This window comes from Callospermophilus lateralis, chromosome 4 (assembly GCF_048772815.1).
Source record: "Callospermophilus lateralis isolate mCalLat2 chromosome 4, mCalLat2.hap1, whole genome shotgun sequence".
Lineage (NCBI taxonomy): Eukaryota > Metazoa > Chordata > Mammalia > Rodentia > Sciuridae > Callospermophilus > Callospermophilus lateralis.
Window position 1 is genome coordinate 25,141,764 of NC_135308.1, and position 20,261 is coordinate 25,162,024.

General features: G+C 38.6%; 1 protein-coding gene across 1 annotated transcript in view; it reads left to right on the forward strand.

The window, feature by feature from the left end:
- Positions 1-20,261, forward strand: part of Galntl6 (polypeptide N-acetylgalactosaminyltransferase like 6) — a 1,038,819-nt gene that overhangs the window by 999,409 nt on the left and 19,149 nt on the right. Inside the window, exon 11 of the mRNA XM_076852362.1 lies at positions 11,616-11,732. Coding sequence (XP_076708477.1) covers positions 11,616-11,732 — 117 coding nt within the window. The remainder of the gene's footprint in view (positions 1-11,615; positions 11,733-20,261) is intronic.

Here is a 20,261-nt window from a genome sequence, read left to right on the forward strand (position 1 = left end):
GACTGTGTCTCATGACACATGGGTATAACTCATACCGATACATGAATAATTGTCACCTGAGCTTTGAAAAGCCTTTGCTCAGCCGAGCCAGCTATTAGTTACCCCTCACCCCACCATGCCTCTGTTCCAACAGTGCACTCATGAGAGGATATATAATAAAACACTTCCTTCCTTGACTTTATAAAATTACAACATCAAGCCTTAAGGGAAAAAAACTGAAGCTAAAACGTGCATTGAGTTTCTGAGGGTTCAAATTCTTATATGAATTGTTTCATGTTCTCTGATTTACAAAGGGAAAGCCCAAACTGACCAGTAGAGGGCAGAAATAAACTTCCACTCAAGTAGAACCAAGTAAATGGGGTACATTTGGCTGCTCAACACAAGAGGAGGTACTTTCTGGTGAACAACACAGGTCAGGATAATGTCACCAATATTCTGCCATTTTCTAACATTTCATTTCAGAAAGTGAATTTTTTTAAACATATAGACTCCAAATCTAGAGTCTCATGCAAGGGTTAGAAAACGGTTCCTCCTCTCGAAATCCCTGTAGCCTTGTCTTGTACCACCCCAGCCTCCCCCAAGAGTGAGGTCACTCATGAGTAACCAGATATTCCCCTTCCATCTTGGATCTCTATGACTTGATTGTCACTTCTCCATCCCTTGGAAACTCCCTGAGTGCTAAAGCGATTGTATTTCTAACTCTGCTTCAGTGTCTCTATCTAGATCAGACTCTGATCCAATTTTTGACAAGGTCACTTCCTTTCTAAACCCACAAACTCCTGGTCTTCTTTAATCTTTATATATTTCTTTGAGTTCAATAAAACATTTGCCACAGATATATCACCCAAAATGGCACTTCTCTGGTGGATTAATTATAACCATTACCTGTGGTAATGGGGAGAACAAGACTAGAAATCAGAGCATAGATACAATTCCTGCCTGCCATCTTCTTATTGTATAACCTTGGACAAACCACTCACTCTCTCAGAGTCTGAGTGACAAATGTGAATGAATACCCGACATGGTAGTGCCGATTAGGAAGCAAAATGATAGTTGTAAAAACATCCAGTTTAGTATGGAGTAGGTTGAAAAGACTGTCCTGATTTCTTTTCCTTTTCTCAGAGAAGAAATTCCCAAAGAAGTTGCTTATTAATATAAATTTTCCTTGGGTCTTTTTGTGACAATTTTTTTCAAAGTGACCTTTAACTTAAAAATTCCTATTTTAATGCTTAAGCATGTTTTGCAAATAATACAATACTTAACTTTAAGTGGCAGGGCATAGATTCAGAAAAAGACTGTTTGGAGCAAAACACATATAAATCTAAAGGCCCTCTGGTAATATTTATGCCATGGGCTCATCTTTCTCTTGCATAATGTAAGCCAGGCTTCTGAAATGAGTAGTTCTAGTAAGTCCCAGGGCAAGAGAAGATGCCAAAGCAATTACATTTATGGTAAATTTAGTAGAGGAAATGTGCACAAGATAGGAAGAAAATCTCTGTGGGCATAATTTCAAGGAAAGGCACTAGTTGGTTTCTGCCAACAGTCATTGGATGCCACAAGCATGGAGCAATTAGAGATGGAATGGATCTGTTAGAGCAAAAAAATGGTGTGATGGCCATGAGGCAAAAACCTTAAATAGTGAAAAGTCCTGTAAGGATAATGAAAGCATTTTTATTGCTTTGCATTTATATACTGTTTTTCATTTCTAAAAGCACTTCATAACTTTTCTAACTGAGTCTCAAAAGAATTGTGTCAGGGATTATATATAATTCTAACCTCAAATCTCCCCATCCTAAAAATGTTGTTTAATTTTTTTTTAAGTTTTAAAAAAATTGTTTTTGATTCTGCTTTTCCCTTATATCTAACTTTCCCATCACTATCAAGCTGTGTGAAAGAGACACTTCCACTAGTTGACTATTTCGCCTCTCGATTTTCCTCAGTCCACTTTGTCCTCATTCACCACTCTATAGAACTGTCCTGTGAAAGGTCACTTGTGACTTTCTAATTGCCACATTTAACACCTTCTCTTCCTCTTAACTTTTTTTTTCTTTCTTTTTTTTTTTTTTTTTTTTTTGGAATTTGACACTAGTAATCCTTCCACCCACCTCTGGAAACTCTCCCTTCTGTCTTCTTTCTGATTCTCCTCTTACTTTCTTTTTCCTAGCTATTGTTTCTTTGCCCACTCTAAAAGAAGGTGATCCCAAGAGTTCCAGCTTCAATCTTCTCATTTGATTCATATTCTTAGAGTAATAAAGCATATTTACATAATTTGAACTTGTACTTATATGTGGTTCCATCAGAGTCTAAACATGAAATGGAATCACACCAACAACCTGAACAGGGAAAATTTTAATATTTAAAACTATTTTTTAGCTAATAATGGGGTGAAAGAGGACTGTAAATAGCACAAAATAAATTATTTCAAAAAGCAATAACCCACTTTTAGTGTTAAGAGAATGCAGGAACTTAAAAAGTCAGTAGAACTCTCCAGCTCTCGACCACCAAGGTTGAGATCCAGACTTCATTTGACATGGTATGGCACCCAAGACACGCAACCCAGAAGTGCTGTTAGAGAGCAATTAGAGACGGAATGGAATGGATGCTCTCAGAAGCACTCCAAAGAGAGCTGCTTTCTCCCACCCCACCCCATGTCAATTTCATCAGGGGAAAAATTACACATAAACACACACACACACACACACACACACACACACAAGAAGCTCCACCCTTTCAGTGTTCCTCTAGGACCCCTATTAGTAAAGCACAAAATTGTATCCACTGACAAAGGAGAAATGTCTACAAGGTCCATCTTGAGAATCACAAAGTAAGTCAAACGAGGATTTGAAGTTAAGAGGCAACATACTAATAACTGATAAAAGTGGATGATGATTTCCAAATATGCATCTCTTACCCTGATCTCTCTTCCCAATTTCAGATTTCTGGATGCTTCTGTATTAACGTTACAAAGTTACCTCAAACTCCACGTATCTTCTTCATTACACACATGTAAACAGTTGTCAATACATCAAATTACCATCTGAAAAAAAATGCCTCTGGAATATAATTCTTCCTTTGAATGCATATGTTCTTTGGATATATGTCTATGCTACTACTACATAGTTTTAATTTTTGTTATCTATTAGAACTAGTTCCCCATTCTTACACTTGCATAAATTTCCAGCTCTTTCCGGTAATCACCAGAATGGACTGCCTAAAACAAGGTTTTTTTCAAAAACACCTAATAATTTATTTGTCAACCAAACAAGATCAATATCCCTTTATGCTGATATTTAAGACCTTTACAAAATGGCACCAATCTACTTCTCCAGTCTCATTTTTTATTTTATCCTAATATTACTGCTACTACTACTATTATGAAAGGTTAACATTTATTGAGCACTTAATAATAGGTCTAATAATAAGCACCTTATTGTACAAACTTAATTTAAAACATCAAATTTATAAAGTGCTGCTTTCTTCATTTAACAGAAGAAAATTGAAGCAAAAAGTTAAGTGACTTTGCATAAGGTCACTTGGCTAGGAATGGGTGAAATCAAACAACAAACCTGGGAAATATAACTGCAGAATTTGTGTTCCTAATCACTACATTATATGTTCTCCTAAAAATAAACAAAATTAGGAATCAATTTAGCCAATAAGGTGAAATACTGGTATCCTGAAAAGTATAAGCATGGTTTTAAAAAATTACTTTAGATACTAAAATGGAGAACAACGTATCACTTTTAAGTATTGTATAATTTAATATTGTTCAGTGGCAATACTACCCACAGGGAGATACAGATTCTATGCAATTCCTACCAAAATTCCAATGATCTTGGGGGTTTTTTGCAAAAATAAAAAACCCATCCTAAAATTCATATGAAATATGAAAGAGACCTGACAAATGAAAATAACCTTTAACTAGAAGAACAAAGTTAGATAACTCACACTTATTCAACACATAATATAAAAAGCCATAATAATTTTTTAAAAGTGTGGTACAGGCATAAAAATAGACTCCAGTAGAATAGATTGCCAAGAAATAAACCATAACATAGATGATTAACTGATTATTATTCATCAAATGCTTGTGGAGAAACTGGATATCCACTGCTAGTGGATTGAATTATATCTCTCAAAAACTCATACATTGAAGTCTGAATCATCTGTACATCAGAGTGTAAACTTATTTGGAAATAATAATAATCATCTTAATTAAAATGAGATTATACTGAATAGGGCGATCACCAAATCAAATATGACTAGTGTATTTATCAAAAGGGGAAATTGAGACAACAATACATACAAAGGAGAACATCCCAAGAACATGAAAGCAAAAACAGGGTGATGTGTCTACAAACTAAGGAATGCCAAAAGATTTCTACAAGCCACCAAAAGCTAGAAGAAAGGCAAGGAACCTATCTCACTCATAATCCTCAGAAGGAGTTAATCATGCCAATAAATTGATCTTGGACTTCTAGCCTCCAAACTGTGAGACTATAGGTTTGTGTTATTAATTCACCTAGTGTGTGGTACTTTGTTATGGCAGCTCTAGCAAAATAATAAACTGACAAGCAAAAGAATCAGATTGAACTTAACTTTACACCAAAAGAAAATTTAACTCTAAATGGATCAAAAAATAAATATAAGAGCTGAAACTATAAAAGTCTTAGAATACAACAGAGGAAATCTTCTTGGCAATGGATTTGGCAATGATTTCTTAAACATGACACCAAAACACAAATAACAAAAATATATATATATATATGTCAAAGTTTATAAAAATTAGAACTTCTATCAAAAGCACTATCAACAGAATAAAAAGGCAACTTACTGAGAGAAAATATTTGCCTATCATATATATAAATAAGGGATTGATATCCATAATATATAAAGAACTCCTAAAATTTAACAGCAGAAACACAAACAACTCAAAAAGTGGGCAAAGAACCTGAATAGACATTTATCCAAAGAGGGTATAAAACTGCTCATGAAAAAGTGTTCAACATCATTAGTCACTGGGGAAATGCAAATGAAAACCACAGTGAGAAACCACAGCATACCCACTAGGTTGGCTGTTATTTTTAAAAAAATGGAGAACAAGTATTGGCAAGGGTATGTAGAAATTGAAACTGTTATACATTGCTGGCAGGAATATAAAATGGTGCAGCCACTGTGGAAAACTATTTGGCAGTTCCTCCAAAAAGTTAAATAAAGAATTACTATACAACCCAGAAATTCTACCCCTAAATATAAACTAAAAAGAATTCAAACCAAGGATGAGAACTGATATTTGTATGCCAATGTTCACAGAAGGATTATTCATAGTAGCCCAAAAGTGGAAAAAGCCCAAGTTTTCATCAATAGATAAACAAATGGGTAAACAAACATGAAGTGTGTGTGTGTGTGTGTGTGTGTGTGTGTGTGTGTAAATATCATTCTGCCTTAAAAAAAGAATGAAGTTCTGATACATACTACAGCAGGAATAAACCCTGAATACACTGTGCTAAGTGAAATAGGCCAGAATCAAAACAACAAACATGGAATGTTCCCACTGATATGAGCAATCTAGACTAAATAAATTCATAGTAGAACCGACATTATCAGTGGTTGGAAATTATTAATGGCTTAATGAATAAGATTTGTGTAATAAAAAAAAAAAGTTTGGAGATAGATAGTGGTGATGATGGATACACAGCATTTTAAATAATTTGGTGTCACTGAATTAAACATTTAAAATGGTTAAAATGCCCTAGATATGTATATATACATACATATCTGTACATATATGTGTGTACATGTTTGTGTGTGTGTGTGTGTGTGTGTGTGTGTACATATATATGTGACATTATCAAGATTAACTGTGAGGCCAACTGAAGAACAGGTCTGTGAAAATCTTTAGTTGTGATATCGTGGAGACATCTCAAAGTACAATAGAAATCTGATCTGATTGTGCCAATCACCCCATTTGCCATAATAGATGACTTAGCTGAGTACTAAAACATTTCCTGATCTGCTGTCATGTATAAAATAAATAAAACATTTCCTGACCACTACAATGTAACAGATCCTGTGCTAAGCACTGGGCATGCATCCTCACAGCTACCCTCTGAAGGATGATTGTCCTCATTTTGCAAACCTTAAGTACAGTCAGGTCAGACCAAATCATTTGCCGTTCCCTAAAAAAAAAAAAAAAAAAAAAAGTCTTGCAGTAGTTACCGAGATGGCACTGAAAGCAAAGAAGGAAGCTCACTCCTCCCAAGCTGAAGCCAAACTAAAACCCTTAAAAACCAGAAGGTAATGGTGGAAGGTGTTCACAGTAACAAACAAAAGAGACCCACACATCCCCCACCTCAAGATACTGTGGATCCAGAGGCAGTCCAAATATCCTAGGAAGAACACCCCAGGACAGACAAGCTTAAGCTTAACCACTCTATCATCAAGTTCCCCTGACCACTGAGTCTGCCATGAAGAAGCTAGAAGACAATAAACTCATGTTCATTGTGGATGTCAAGACCAAGGATCACCACAAGAGGCTAAGAAGAAGCTCTGTAAGACTGAGTAGCCAAGGTCAACACCATGATCAGGCTGGAAGGAAAGAAAAAGTCATATGTTCATTTGGCTCCTGATTATGATACTTTGGATGTTGGCAACAAAATCAAGATGGTATAAACTGAGTCTGGCTAATTCTAAATACACACTTTTTTCACCATTAAAAAAGGGGGGGGGGGGCTGGGTGTGCAGCTCAATGGTAGAGAATGTGCTTAGCATGCACACACACAAGCTCCTTACACTGTCAAACATCAATATTTGTGTTTATTTCTGATCCCTGTGGCTACAGTGTCCTTATTACCTCACTCTCTAGATTCAGTCCTCTCATTTCCCGGGGCCCGTTCCAATGTCAACAGTTCTAAGTGCTTCAGGTTGTCTTGCTTAGAATTGATCATTCCCCTTCAGACTGCACTTAGCAATTTTGTCTCTTAAGAAGATGCCTTCGAGGCACTGTCTCCCCTAAGAACCGTTGTAAGTTCCTGAAGAGCAGTAGACATTTTTTCTTGGTCTTTGAATTTCCATTCATGCTTCCCAAAGAGACTTTCCTTCAAAAAAAAAAAAAAAAAAAAACCTTGAACATTAACATTTTTGCAAATAGAAGAACTGAGCTTTAACAAGGAGCTCCAACCTAAGGTTATAGGGAAACTCATTTGTACCTCATGAGAGGAATCCAGATCTGCTGGGTTTGCATTCTGTTCTCTCTCCTTTCTACACTAGTGACTTCTGTCCTTCTAGCCCTGTTTATAAATTTGCCTTCTGAAACCACCCACACTCCATTAAGGGGAGCATCTTAATCCCTTTTGCCCTATTAAAAAATTTACAGCCAGAAATATTGACAGTCTCAAGCTTCTCTTTCACTCCTGTTGTCTCTAACATCCCGATCAGAGCATAAGATGCTCAAAGGAGGAGAGGATTCTTTCTGATCTTTTCCTGCATACCTAGTATCTAGCCCAGCGCCTGGACATAGAAGGTACTTCATAAATATTTGTAGAGTGAGTAATGAACCACTGTTTACTTAAAAGACCCAAGGCCATGGGGAGGAATTAACAAACCATGAGTGCAGGAAGCCATCTACGAATTACATAAGGATCTTCTCGCAGCATGGAAACCAGGGAGATTTAGGTCTGGCCTTGGGAACTATCTGTGGCTCTCCCTTGGCAATAGATTGCCCAATGCATGTGATCTTTATCTCCACTCTGCTAGGAAGATTGCTCATAGTAGCTCTGGAGATGGGCATAACCCATTAGGAACTGGACAGCCCACCTTTAACCTCTTTTGATGAAGAACATTCTGTGGAAGGCTTTGATGTTTCCCGATATAAATAAAGCAGGCCCAGTTTCCATTTTGCCATAGTCTAGAAGCTCGATCCGTCTGATCGGCTTGCCCATCCTGTCCCCGACTTTTGAAAATACTTTCTGTGTTCTGTGGGTTTTTTCTCCATTCTATTTTTCTTAGCTTTTATTTCTCAGCCACCCCATTCCACCGAGGGGAATCCCATTTCTACCACCCACGCGGGTCGTGGGCAAGACACAAGTTCTCATTTGTTGAGCCAAGACCTCTCTCTCAAGCCAACTGCATGACCTATCCCACACCTACAAGCCACCTCGCTATTTGTGCCACACTCTGCTTCTCTTGTATCTCTTTTATCAAAGCCTCCTGTGTCAGGAATAAATAAAACCATGTTAGAGCTGAGCCTGAGTCCTCTTGCAGACCTAAAGAAAACATTTGCTCTCTGCCAGACCTCTTCCCAATTCCAAAAAGAATTCATCTCTATAACTGATGTCTATAATCCTGTCATGTACCATGATTCCCTCTTCCTTTGTTTCTCCTTCTTCTCACACACTCCTAGTCACTTTCTAAGCTGTTGGGCCTCTCTCAGGACTCCTGTACACGTGTTAATGATGCCAAGCCCTGAAGCTGAACATGAAAGAAGTGAAGCCTGACAATGATCTCTTCTGTCATAGACTCATTTAGTAATCCACGTCTAGATTTGGGGCGTGTATATATGTGAAGTTGCTGTGCCTTCAGCCACAGATGCAGAGCCCATGGAAAAAATTGAAATCATTTGCCAATAGTCTTGTCTATGTTTTATTTAAAAAAAAAAAACTTCTTCCAATGAATAAACAAGTTGGAGGATCGTTCTCTTGGGATTGTATTCACCTGTTCATTTTGATGGGGTCGTGCTTGGAGCAAAGGGAAAGCTACAAACGTGTGCAGAATTGGTGGCAATAAGAAGATAAGGGGGAGAGAAGCCAGCGAGAATGGCCGGATATTAGTCTTGTCTCCAGCTGCCTACCTTATCCTGTACTGAACTCTCAGCATTTCCTCTCTGGCACAACTTTCTGCTGGAATTTACACAGATGTAGACAATTATGCCTTTGAAACTTGAAATTTGGCTTCCAAAGCAGTTTATCCCTTTGTCTACACAGATGCCATTTAAGTGAGAATTTAGAAAATTCAGTAGTTTAGAAAATGGTATCCTCCATCCCGGCCCCTCTCCTTTCAAGCTCATAACATCCGAAAACAAGAAGAGGGCCTCCCGTAGGCTTGGTGTGCCTCTACCTGCAGATTTGGCACGTTTGCCACTTGGTGTCCTTGACTTGTGCATGTCCTTGTCTTTCTCCTTTTCCAAGAGCAGAGTCCCTCCAGTGGGTGAGTTCAAATGCTGGCTCACAAAGAAATTCAAACCTCTCCCTCTGTGGCCAAGTAGCCATGCACCTACAAGCAGCTGCCCTCCCCCTACTCCAAATGTGGTTCTAGACTCAATAATAGTACCCCAAAGATGTCTTCAGTATATAAATTGATACTAGTTCTCTAAGGAAAGTGTATCCATGAGTTAAATGGCTCAGGAATGAACAGAGATGCGAGGCACATTGGCACACACTTATAATTCCAGTGACTCTGGAGGCTGAGGTAGGAGGATTACCAGCCTCAGTAACTTAGAGAGACCCTGATAAAAAGGACTGAGTATGTAGCTCAGTGGTAAAGTGCCCCTTGGTTTTACCAAAATAAATTAATTAATAATCAACAGAGAGGTACCTTCCCAGAATTCTAGTAGGTGTTGTTCACGTCACAGACAGCTTGAAAAAAAAAACAACACACTGGGCTCCAATAAAGAGTTAAAATAAGAGCTTTATAAGAGTGTGTCAGTCTCAGGACAGCTACAGCAAAATTTAATTTGGACTTCCAATCATTTATATTTTACCAGAGAAACACCATCACACATGAAGAAATTGATTGTACAAATACAAAACCCTTTTTTTTTTTTTTCCTGTGCTGGGGACCAAACCCAGGGTCTTATGCATGCCAAGCAAGCATGTTACATCCCAGCCTCAGAAACAACATAACTATACTATTGGCTCCCAAGAACCCAAAGGAAAGTTTCTTCCTGGTTCTTGTTTTAGGGGAATGGAGAAATGGTTAAAGGAGTGAGTAAAACAGGTACATTCTGAGGACCAGCCAAGTTCATTCTCTGTTTTGGATCTCCCATGTTTCTGAGAAGGAAGAAATTCATTTATAAGGCTTAGGAAGCAGCCATTTTCCCTAATTCAGCCTTCAAATCTGGAGTTGATAGGTTCCGGGAAAATGGAAACCAAAGTCTTTATATGTATCTACTTACAGTTTTGTTAGTTTCTCGATTGGTTTTGCAAAACGTCATAGCTTTCCTTGAATTCAGAGAGGTCTGTAGGCCAAACCAGGTTAGGAACTATAGTTCTGTATTCTGCTTTAATTCACATTACCCTGACATCAAAGTGTCACTGAAACTAGTAATGGAAGATGAGCCCAAACTGTCAAGTTCCCTGAATAAGGAAACTCATATGCACCACATGGATCTCCTCCAAAAATACATTATACCTATTTCTACTCCTAGAGTAAATGAAATATGAACCATCTCCCACCAGCACATCATCCCTGTCCCCGCATCATTTATTCCTTTCATGATACCCAGTATTTTCAAACAACTTTCTCTGCTTCATTTCCCCACACAAATAAGAATGGGCCCAGTGGGGGGACATTCTTCTGTTGTGAGAGACTCCCTAGCTTATCTACTCACTCCAGGCAAAAGAACTTGATGCAAATTGTCAGTTGGGTTCAACCTATTTTTATTTCCATTGTTAAACATACCTAAAGAGCTTATCATAATCCAGGACTATATAAAGGCCTAAAAAAAAAGACTGAGATAATGGAACATAACTAGCTTGTACACTAAGTACCCAACTAAAAACACGGTCCAACTGTACCCAAGGCTGCAATGTGACACCAGCAGCAGGACTGGTGCAATCTTAAGGCGGGAAGATTTGACAAAGGACCTGTCTCTGCCCAGATTCTGTTGCTACTCCAGATACCTTTCACCCTTTTGACCTGGAACTATTCAGTACTATTCAACATTTGGAAAGAATTTTCCTCTTTTTTTTTTTTTTTTTTAACTTTTCAAAGTTCAGACTTCATGTAAAGGATCTTTATCCAACAGAGTATTTCATCAATAGATTGTCTTTCCCATTTTGCTCATCCTCTAGGGTGACATTTAAGTCATCATGCAGGGGAAAGGTTAAATGATGACAACAGGCATAGACCAAGACCTGGAACAAAAGGTCATCATGTCCTCCTGCCCAAGGCCATAAAGTTTGCCCTGTACCACACACTGCATCTGCATCACCTGCCTGGGATTCAATCTCACTTCCCACCAGGATGGTAATGATAGAAAGTTCTTGAAGCAGCAAGATAACAAATTCCAAGTTAACCACTATCTGAAAAAGAAAAAATCTCCCACTTCTAGAGATGGAGAGCTCCCTGTTGCTCCCTGTACTGTATTATCAACATGTTTCTTTGCTGAGGAGAGCTGCAGTCTGCTGTTTGACTGGCTCATATTCTCCCACATATAAAGTAGCAGGTTTAACTTCCTTCATTTTCTCCATAAATTGTGTTCAAACCCAAGCATCATTCTAACCACGTAATCGAAAAGACAATGTTATTACCTAATCTATAGGAATGTCATGAGGTAGCAATACAATAATAATTTTTTTTAAAAGCGTCCTGTTCAACATTCTTTCCTCTTTCCACAGATTCGGAACGTGGCAGCGAACCTCTGTGTGGACAGTAAGCACGGAGCCACAGGAACCGAGCTGAGGCTGGACATCTGTGTCAAGGATGGTTCTGAAAGGACGTGGTCCCATGAACAGGTATGTGAGAAGTCATGGGCAAGGAGGCCGGTGGGGGTCTGAGGCAGGTGTGGAGGGGATGTGGTGGGAGCAAGTCTCCAGGTGGAATACCTGGGACCTGGAATGAGGTTGTGGGTCTGTCCCCAACCAGCTCTGTAGTTAAGTGAATCACTCTACTTCTTTCTGTTTCTTCTCAGAGCCATTGTGATAATCAGTTGAGATATGGATACAAATATGCTTTCAATTATAGGAAGGATGGTAGAATTGTTCACTGTGACATGAAACTAATTGCCTTTCCAAGAATGATAGTTTTCAAGATGCAAAAAAACTGCAGAGCGCTAGGAAAAGCTTCCAACAAAATTTCATGATTTTGATGGAAGACTCTATAATGTTCTGTGTTTGGGATCTCATCTAATTTTCTTTTTTCCTTTTGGCTGTATATCCAAAAGAAAAACACATGCATCTTTGTTGTTGTAGTAATAGTTGTTAATCTTAGGCATGAAGGATAACTGGGCAGTAACACCCCAACATGGACTTCATAGGATACTCCATGTATTACTTTTGATTGAAACACATTTCAATGCAACTCAATTTAGGTGGGGTGTGATTCTAATCCAATGTGAAACTTCAAAGTTCTTATAAGGGGTTTTCCTTACGCTACGCCATGGGTGAAAGAGAAAAGATAGTAGGTAAAATTCTGTCTGACTCCTTTTATTGTTTAATTTTGAATTATAAAATATGTCAATCGGAAAATATAGAAAATTTAGCAGATATTTATGCATGCATTACATGGATTTAATAATAATTGACAGCTACTGCCAGACTTAAAAAAGAAAAAAAATGAAATAGATACCATTAGAGCCCTTTCTCCATCTATTCCCCTTTCCCCTTTGCAGAAGGATTCATCCCAAGGTCAGGGTAGTATGCTTTACCAGTACTTTCAATTTCCCAAAATTGTTCACAATGCCTTTCTTATGAAAACTGAAAAAGTGAGCAAGAGTTCCCAGAGGCATTACTACACTCCTACAGCTGTATTCCTTATGTGTCTATCTTGTGTACTAGACCAGGAATAAGCCCAGTTTGGGCATGCTTTAGTTGTGGAGAGACTTCTTATCTATGTCTCATTCAAGGCAAAAAAAAAAAAAAAAAAAAAAAAGAAAGAAAGAAAAAGAAAAGCTTCATTAAAATTATTAGTTGTGTAATTACCACAATCAGCCTCAAATGCTAAGGAGTTGTTCATATACACAGATTCAGTGTATTGGCACCTCCTTCTCCCCAGTCCCCTGCCCTTTCCTGTCTCACCTCCACCTGCATTACAGACAGAGCACCGGGATGCTATGAAAACAGCAAAAGACCATGTCTAGAGCACAGTCCAAAATCAATCCAATCAAACAACACCTCCTGTCATCCATCTAACCGCTTACCAGTCCTTACAATCTTACCCCTCAACCACGCTGTGTTCTAGAAGGATCATGAACCTTGCAGTCAGCCCAGATTTCAGTTTAAACTATGTGGCCATGTGAAATTGTTCAATCTTTTTAGGCTACAGTTTGTCCATATTTAAACAAGGATAATGCCCACTTCCTGGATGGGGTTATATGAGAAGGAATTATACCCATGACACAACAGCATCTTGCACATGAAGTAGGTGCAGAATAAATACATTTCCCTCTGCCTTCTCATTCACACTCATAAAGCTACTTTATGCTAATATCAAATCAGAATCCCTCTTGGGTCCAAGGCAGTGATGACTTTGGCTCCATTTGTTCATTCCCAGCATAGTCACCAAATACTAGTCATCATTCTCTCCAATATATCCTGCAGTGTGGGACACTTACCCACTGGGTTTCACAGAAGGTTCTGTGGCTTCAGGATTTAATGATAAGAATCAAATATTAGTGAAAGCAGACTTGTTTCTTCCTTTTTCTATCTATCTCTTTCTATAAGCACCACAGGGATATTTCCAGAAGAACACTGTTGGCTCTTACCTCCAAGGAGCAATTCTGACTTGAGTCTGGGAGCAACAGAGAATGCTCAGGAGGTTATCAGTCCGACTGGCATCCAAGGAACAAACGTGTATTTATAAAAGAAACAAGAAAAAGGAAGAAGTTATATGGAAAAGCTTTGACTCTTGAGCTAACATTTGTCTCCACCACTTCCTTTTCAGCCTATCCAGAGAAAATTAATAATCTAGGGAAAACATTCTAAACTAGCTGTTTAGTATGAAAGATACCTGCCTGGATGCCTGAATCAGGTTGAATATTTCCATTTAGTAATATTCTAGAATGAAATTGGCTTAGGTTTGAAAAATTCTATTTGACAGCTAAAAACGGATATAAGCAAAACCAATTCTATTACACACACTTTAAAAATTATTGGTTCATTTTTCCCCCCTTAGGCTAAACTGCAAAAATCTATGACATGTAATTTAAGAAATGATCACCAGAGGGCAGCACTAGACAAGCAGAAAACTACATGAGCAGAACAAAAGCATGGGTTTGTAAAGAAATAGTTGTAAGGAATAATAATAAAGAGGAGGCAGAGACAAGGTACAGAGGCAGGGAAGGTGCAGAGTGGCTCTTTGTCCAAGCGGCCACATTTATTTATAACAATAGGTTACATTAGGTCATCAGTACCATAACCACATTATTGTATCAGTAAGGTTGCTTATTCTGCAGTTACATTTCACAGTTACAATATGCAATGTTAGGAGCATTGTGCAGTCCTTAAGAAAGTCCATTGTCTGAAGTTACTGTTACGTGGGCAGCTCCAGGAGCACCAGAGCTTGATGAAACATCATAGTTATCTGGCAAACAAGTTCTTCTATTCCCAGGAGCTATGTGCCTGCAATCAAGGTTGAGGCTTGATGAGGCTCTAACACAGAGGCATCTCAGGGATTTGCCGTACCAGCTAGACATAGCACATACATTAGTTATATTATTAGATCCTAAGAGAGATTACAGGCCATTCTAAGGGTGGGAAACAGGGTGCCTATTACCCCCCGGGAGTTTTCTCACCAGGGGAACACTTCCCTGTACATTTCTGCGGTCAGAATCTCTACACCGGTTAATATAGATCTTTAAAAAAAAAAAAATTCTCAGCCTCTGGAGATCCCCAAAATGGAGCTACCAGATTAAAAGTTGACTGGAGGTAAAAAATGATTCCTATTTGAAATATGTCTCATCATCACATATTGACTTGGAGTCTAAAATATTATAAATGGCTGCCTTTCCCAGTAATTAAACCATAACCTTTCTTCCATATATTATTCAATGATTTATAAGAATTATAATTCATTCTCTTACACTTAAATTAAAAGTCTTAAATGAAAAGTATATCAGAGCATGAAAATTAAGGACATTCTTTTTAATTCAAAAAGATTTAAAAGGGGGTCCCCATTGGAGTTGAAGTGATTCCTTTTAAAAAAAAATTTTTTTAATGAAAAAATAAATAAAAATGTTACATGGGAAACAAAGGAAAGTCCACTGAAGCACTATTAAAAGAAAATGTCCTTTGTTGCAGAACACTAGTCCTGACTAATCTGGCTTCTGTGAAGGAAGCAGATGTATGATTCATGCTTCCAGGGTGATCTATTTAGCTATTTGATATCACTGGAGCATTGTGTGCTGCCTCTCCGTTTCCTTTAGGGAACAAGAAAGAAAAATAAAAATAGATCCAAGTAAGACTGTAAGGTCTGGAAAGGAGACTCCCTAACTCCCATGATGAGTGCAGGGGAGAGGGGAGGTGAGGCATTCCCCTTGGCCTACTTCGACTGCTCCCACTCTGCTAGCAGCAGCTCTGACCTCATGCTGGGGAGGAAGCAGAGCAGCAGAGGAAGCAGGCAAGTGCCCCCTTTGCAAGACCTGAAGGAGAGACACACAGAGGTGGAAGCAAGTCAACACCTGCAGGGAAAGGACAAATTCCTTTCCTTTGGGAAAAACACTCCCACCATCAGGACAGAGTATACCCATGGGGAAAAACTGCAAGGAAAATCACACTGTATCTCACCCGATTTCACATAACAATGAAACAAAATATAACTACCCACAGAGAGAAAAAAAATATTTTCAATTGTCGCAAATCAGATAGAAGAAGATCAGTGTATTTGTAGTTCCCAGCCCAGTGAGTTTATTCAGATAATACAATACAGACCAAGCAGCATTACACATACCACATGAATATTTAAGCAAAGAAATGAGTTATCTCTGCAAATCTATATTTGAAACTATCACTCAAAAGAAGAAAGAGGAGAAATTAACAGCAATTTACTTTCAAACTGATGATACACATTTGGGGCAGCAGGGGGTGAGGGGGATGGATTTTTTTTTCTTTTTTTCACAGGCAACCTGAAGGAAACTTAGATAGTTTTGTCAATAAGATCAGCTCAAGGGCAGAAAACCAACTATGAATGTCACAGTGACATTACCAGGGGCAAAAAAATGAAAATGGCTTCATAATGTCTGCTTGTTTTTGCTTTGACAAGATTGTGCATGGAAGTGTAACTAATGAATGAAAGACTCAATGCCTGATTGGTTTGACATGGCCATTAGGCTAAGATAAATGACAAAGACATAAGAGAAAAAAAAAATCTTAGCTAAAGGTAGGTGCAGAAGAATAAAGCAATTGATATAATTTGAAGATGTATTACCCAGGATGTAGGAACATATTCACCAGGTAATAACAACAATAATAATAATACATAAAACACTATGAAAATTACACTCTAACAAACTACAAATGTAAAACTGAGCATTACACTATGACAACAAAGCTAGAAATAAGGAAAAAAAAAAAAAGTTATCTAAGGATGCCCTGAGATATATTTGTGACAATAGATGAAGAGATCTGAGAGAGAAATTTATCTGTTTGCTATAATACAAGTATTCCTTTGGACTTAACAGATCTGTTTAATAAAAAGTTTGTAAAGACTGTCTGCAAGGGCCTGGGGTTGTAGCTCAGCAGTAGAGCACTTGTCTAGCATGTGTGAGGCACTGGGTTCGATCTTCAGCCATGTATATAAATAAGTGAATAAAACAAATGTCCACCAACCTCTAAAAATATATTGAAAAAATAAAAGACTGTCTGCAAAAGAAGCCTGAACACTTGAGGTGTGGCGGAGGCAAACCATTTAACCTGCAGGTCTGATTTTCCCCAACTATATAATGAGGGTTTATGCTACATAGTGATTACAGTTCCTTTTATCTGTGGCAGTTTGCATGTATGAAAACTAAAAAGAGAGAGAAGAGCTGGGACTGCAGTTCAACAACAGAGCACTTGCCTAGCATGCATGGGACCAGGGTTCAATCCCCAGTACCAGAAAAAGGGAGAAAAACAAAGACAGAAAAGGAAATGGATAGACCCATAAAAACTACTTGTTCCTACATTGGTCAGATGCTTATAATACGAGGAAAATATTGTATTTAATCAAAATAAAGATTCATCAAAGCCAATTACAGGTTTATAGGTCAGGACACTTACATTTCAATAAAAATTAATAGAATCTAGAATCATCAAAATGAAAAGTTCAAAAAAAAAACAATCATCAATATGGTTTTAGACACAAATATCATAGATTTATTTGATGGATTGAAAAGATTAGCCCATTTATCTAGATAGTTATTTCAACATATTTACTGTTAAGATAACAAGCACACATTTCATTTATTCAATAGAAATTTTATTGAGCATCTAACATGTGTTATGAAGTGTTCTGGGCACTGGAAGCACACATACCACATGAATATTTAAGCAAAGAAATGAGTTATCTCTGTAAATCTATATTTGAAACTATCACTCAAAAGAAGAAAGGGGAGAAATTAACAGCAATTTACTTTCAAACTGATGATACACGGGGGGGTGAGACCCCCGCATCAAAGAGTGGACTTGCAGGGTGAAATACAGAAAGAGTGGACTTGCACGGTGAAATAACGTAAGTGGGGAAGAGGAGTAAGTTCTTCAAAGAGGAAGCATTCTTAGTTGGGTGGACACCTGAACTGAATTTTAAAGGACTGTTGATCACTAACTAGGTTGGCCTTTCAAAGAGAGAGACTCTCAGGAACAAAGTCCCAGAAGGAAAAATGCAGCCTGCTTTGTGCGAGGAACTACAAACGTTTTAGTGTTGCTGGAATACAAACTAAAAGGAAAGGGATGCAGCTGTGAAGTACAGCCAAGGCCAGATGGCAAAAAGTTCCTCCTGGGTTAAAATGTCTGAATGTTATTCTCTAAGGGTTGTAGAGATTTGGATTGGAAGCGAACATAGCCAAACAAGCATTTCAAACAGACTTCTTTAGAAGCCGAGAAAGACAGATGTTTGGAAATCCAAAAAGGAAAGTGGGGAAGAAATTAGCTAGGAGGTCACTGCAATAATGTAGGCAAGAGATATTGAGAGCAGTGGTTGTGAGGACAGAGAAAAAAAGGGTTAATTCTGAAAATGGTGCTTATAAGACACAATTGGCAAGACTCGGTAATTGATTAGATGAAGAAGGTAAGGAGTTAAAAATCACTGTGTTGACAGGTTGGATGTCATAACTACCAACTAAAATGAAATAAAGGAAAAGGCTAGAAGGAAAGAAAATTAACTTGAGTTTAAGATATATTTGCATATCTTAAACTGTGACCAAAATATATGACAAGAACAATTTAGAGAAGGGCGAGTTTATTTGGTGCTCACAGTTTCAGAGGTCTCAGTCCATAGATGGCCAACTCCACTACTCTGGGCCAAAGGTGAGGCAGAAAATCATGGAAAAAGAGCCCATTAGAGGAAAACTTCTCAGTTTAAGGCAGGGTCAGGAAGCAGGGAGAAAATGCACCCTTCCAGGGCATATCCAGTGACCCACCTCCTCCAGCCACACCCCACCTGCTTATGGTTACAACCCAGTCAGTCCATTCAAACTAGGATGGATGATTAAGTTATAGCTCTCAATAATAATTTTACCTCTGAATATTTCTGCCTTAACAGGAGACTTTTGGGGGGAGGACACCTCACTTCCAACCATAACATTTTGTCCCAGCTCCCAAAAGCTCATGTCTATCTCACAATGCAAAATGCATTTAGTCCATCTCTGGTAGTTCCATAGTCTTCATTTCAGCATTTCTCAAGGCTAAAGGAGTCTGAGACTCGGCAAACTCCTAGCTATGAGCCCCTGTAAAAAATCAAAAGCAAGTTACTTATAGCCAAGATACAGTAGCACAGAATAACCATCCCCATTCCAAAAGGGAGGTACATAGGGACATAGAAAAGAAGGGATGGAGCCAAAGCAAGATCTATACCCAGCCTGGCAAATAATTTTGGAGCTCCATCTCTGGAATCTGGGACACATGGTGGGAAGATGTGCTCACCAGAGCTTGGGCAGCCCTGTCTCTTTGGCCTTGCTGATTGCATTGCACGCAAACTCTCTTTTAACCTTGCTCTTTCCACAGCCAGCAACTTTTATCAGCAGAAAGTTCATGTTACTGGCATCTCTCAGTTCCTGGGGGTCTTCATTCCAGGTTCAGTTTCATCTTCACAGCTTCACATGTCACCCTCTCAGGGCAGCCCATAGGGACTATATCCCTATACACTTCACATGGCCTTCCAGGTCTTCCTTTAAAATCTTGGTGGAAGCCTCCATTACCCCTTAACTCCAGCATTCTGCATTCCTATAGAATCAGTACCACTAGGTCTGCTGCTATCTTACCCATCACTTGACCCTCTGGAATCATGGCTACAGGAGCCTCTGAGTATTTGCACAGCTCAGCATGGTGAAGCAGTTTCCTAGGCCTACCTGTGTGAGCAGGGAATCCCTATGATCTCTTCTCAAAGGAATGCTCTCTTCTATGCCCTGGACCCTATAAAAAGTATGGTCTTCCAAATTCCTGAGATGCCCTCAAGGCATCTTTCCTGGTGTCTCTATGTAAAGTACTTAGCATCTCTTTAGGGAGTAAAGCCTCTTCAACAAACACACCTTCCTTGACCCCAGCTTTACATGTACTTTTCTGGCCAAACTGTGATGTTTTAAAATCCTTTAGCTCTGCTTTCTGCTCCCTATTTGACAGTAAACCTATCTGAAAGCTGCCAGCAATGTCCAACAATGAATGCTGTGCTGCCTTAACATTTCCTTGACCAGGTTAGTCTATTTCCTTTAAATTCATCCTCACATAAAGTCTCAGGATATGGGGAAAATGTAGCCAAGTTCTTTGCCAGATATAACGTGTGCCATCTCTAATCTAACTCCCAATAAATCCTCATTTCCTTCTGACACCTCATGAGCACAGTCTGCACCGATTGGCATTCTGATCTTCTGAGATTCCACCAGAATTCCCCCATTAAGTTGTGCTTACAATGTGCTAATCTTGTAATCTTTTCTAGGTTGTATTTCTAAACTTTTCAAAATTCCTCCCACAAACAACTCTAAAGGCTTCTGAACCACATAATCAGGTTAGTCACAGAAACGACCACACTTCTTGGTACCAGTTTCTGTTTTAGTCAGGTTTTGCGTCACTGTGACCAAAATATCCAACCAAAATGACTTAGGGGAGAAAAAAAGTTTATTTGGAGCTCACAGTTTCAGA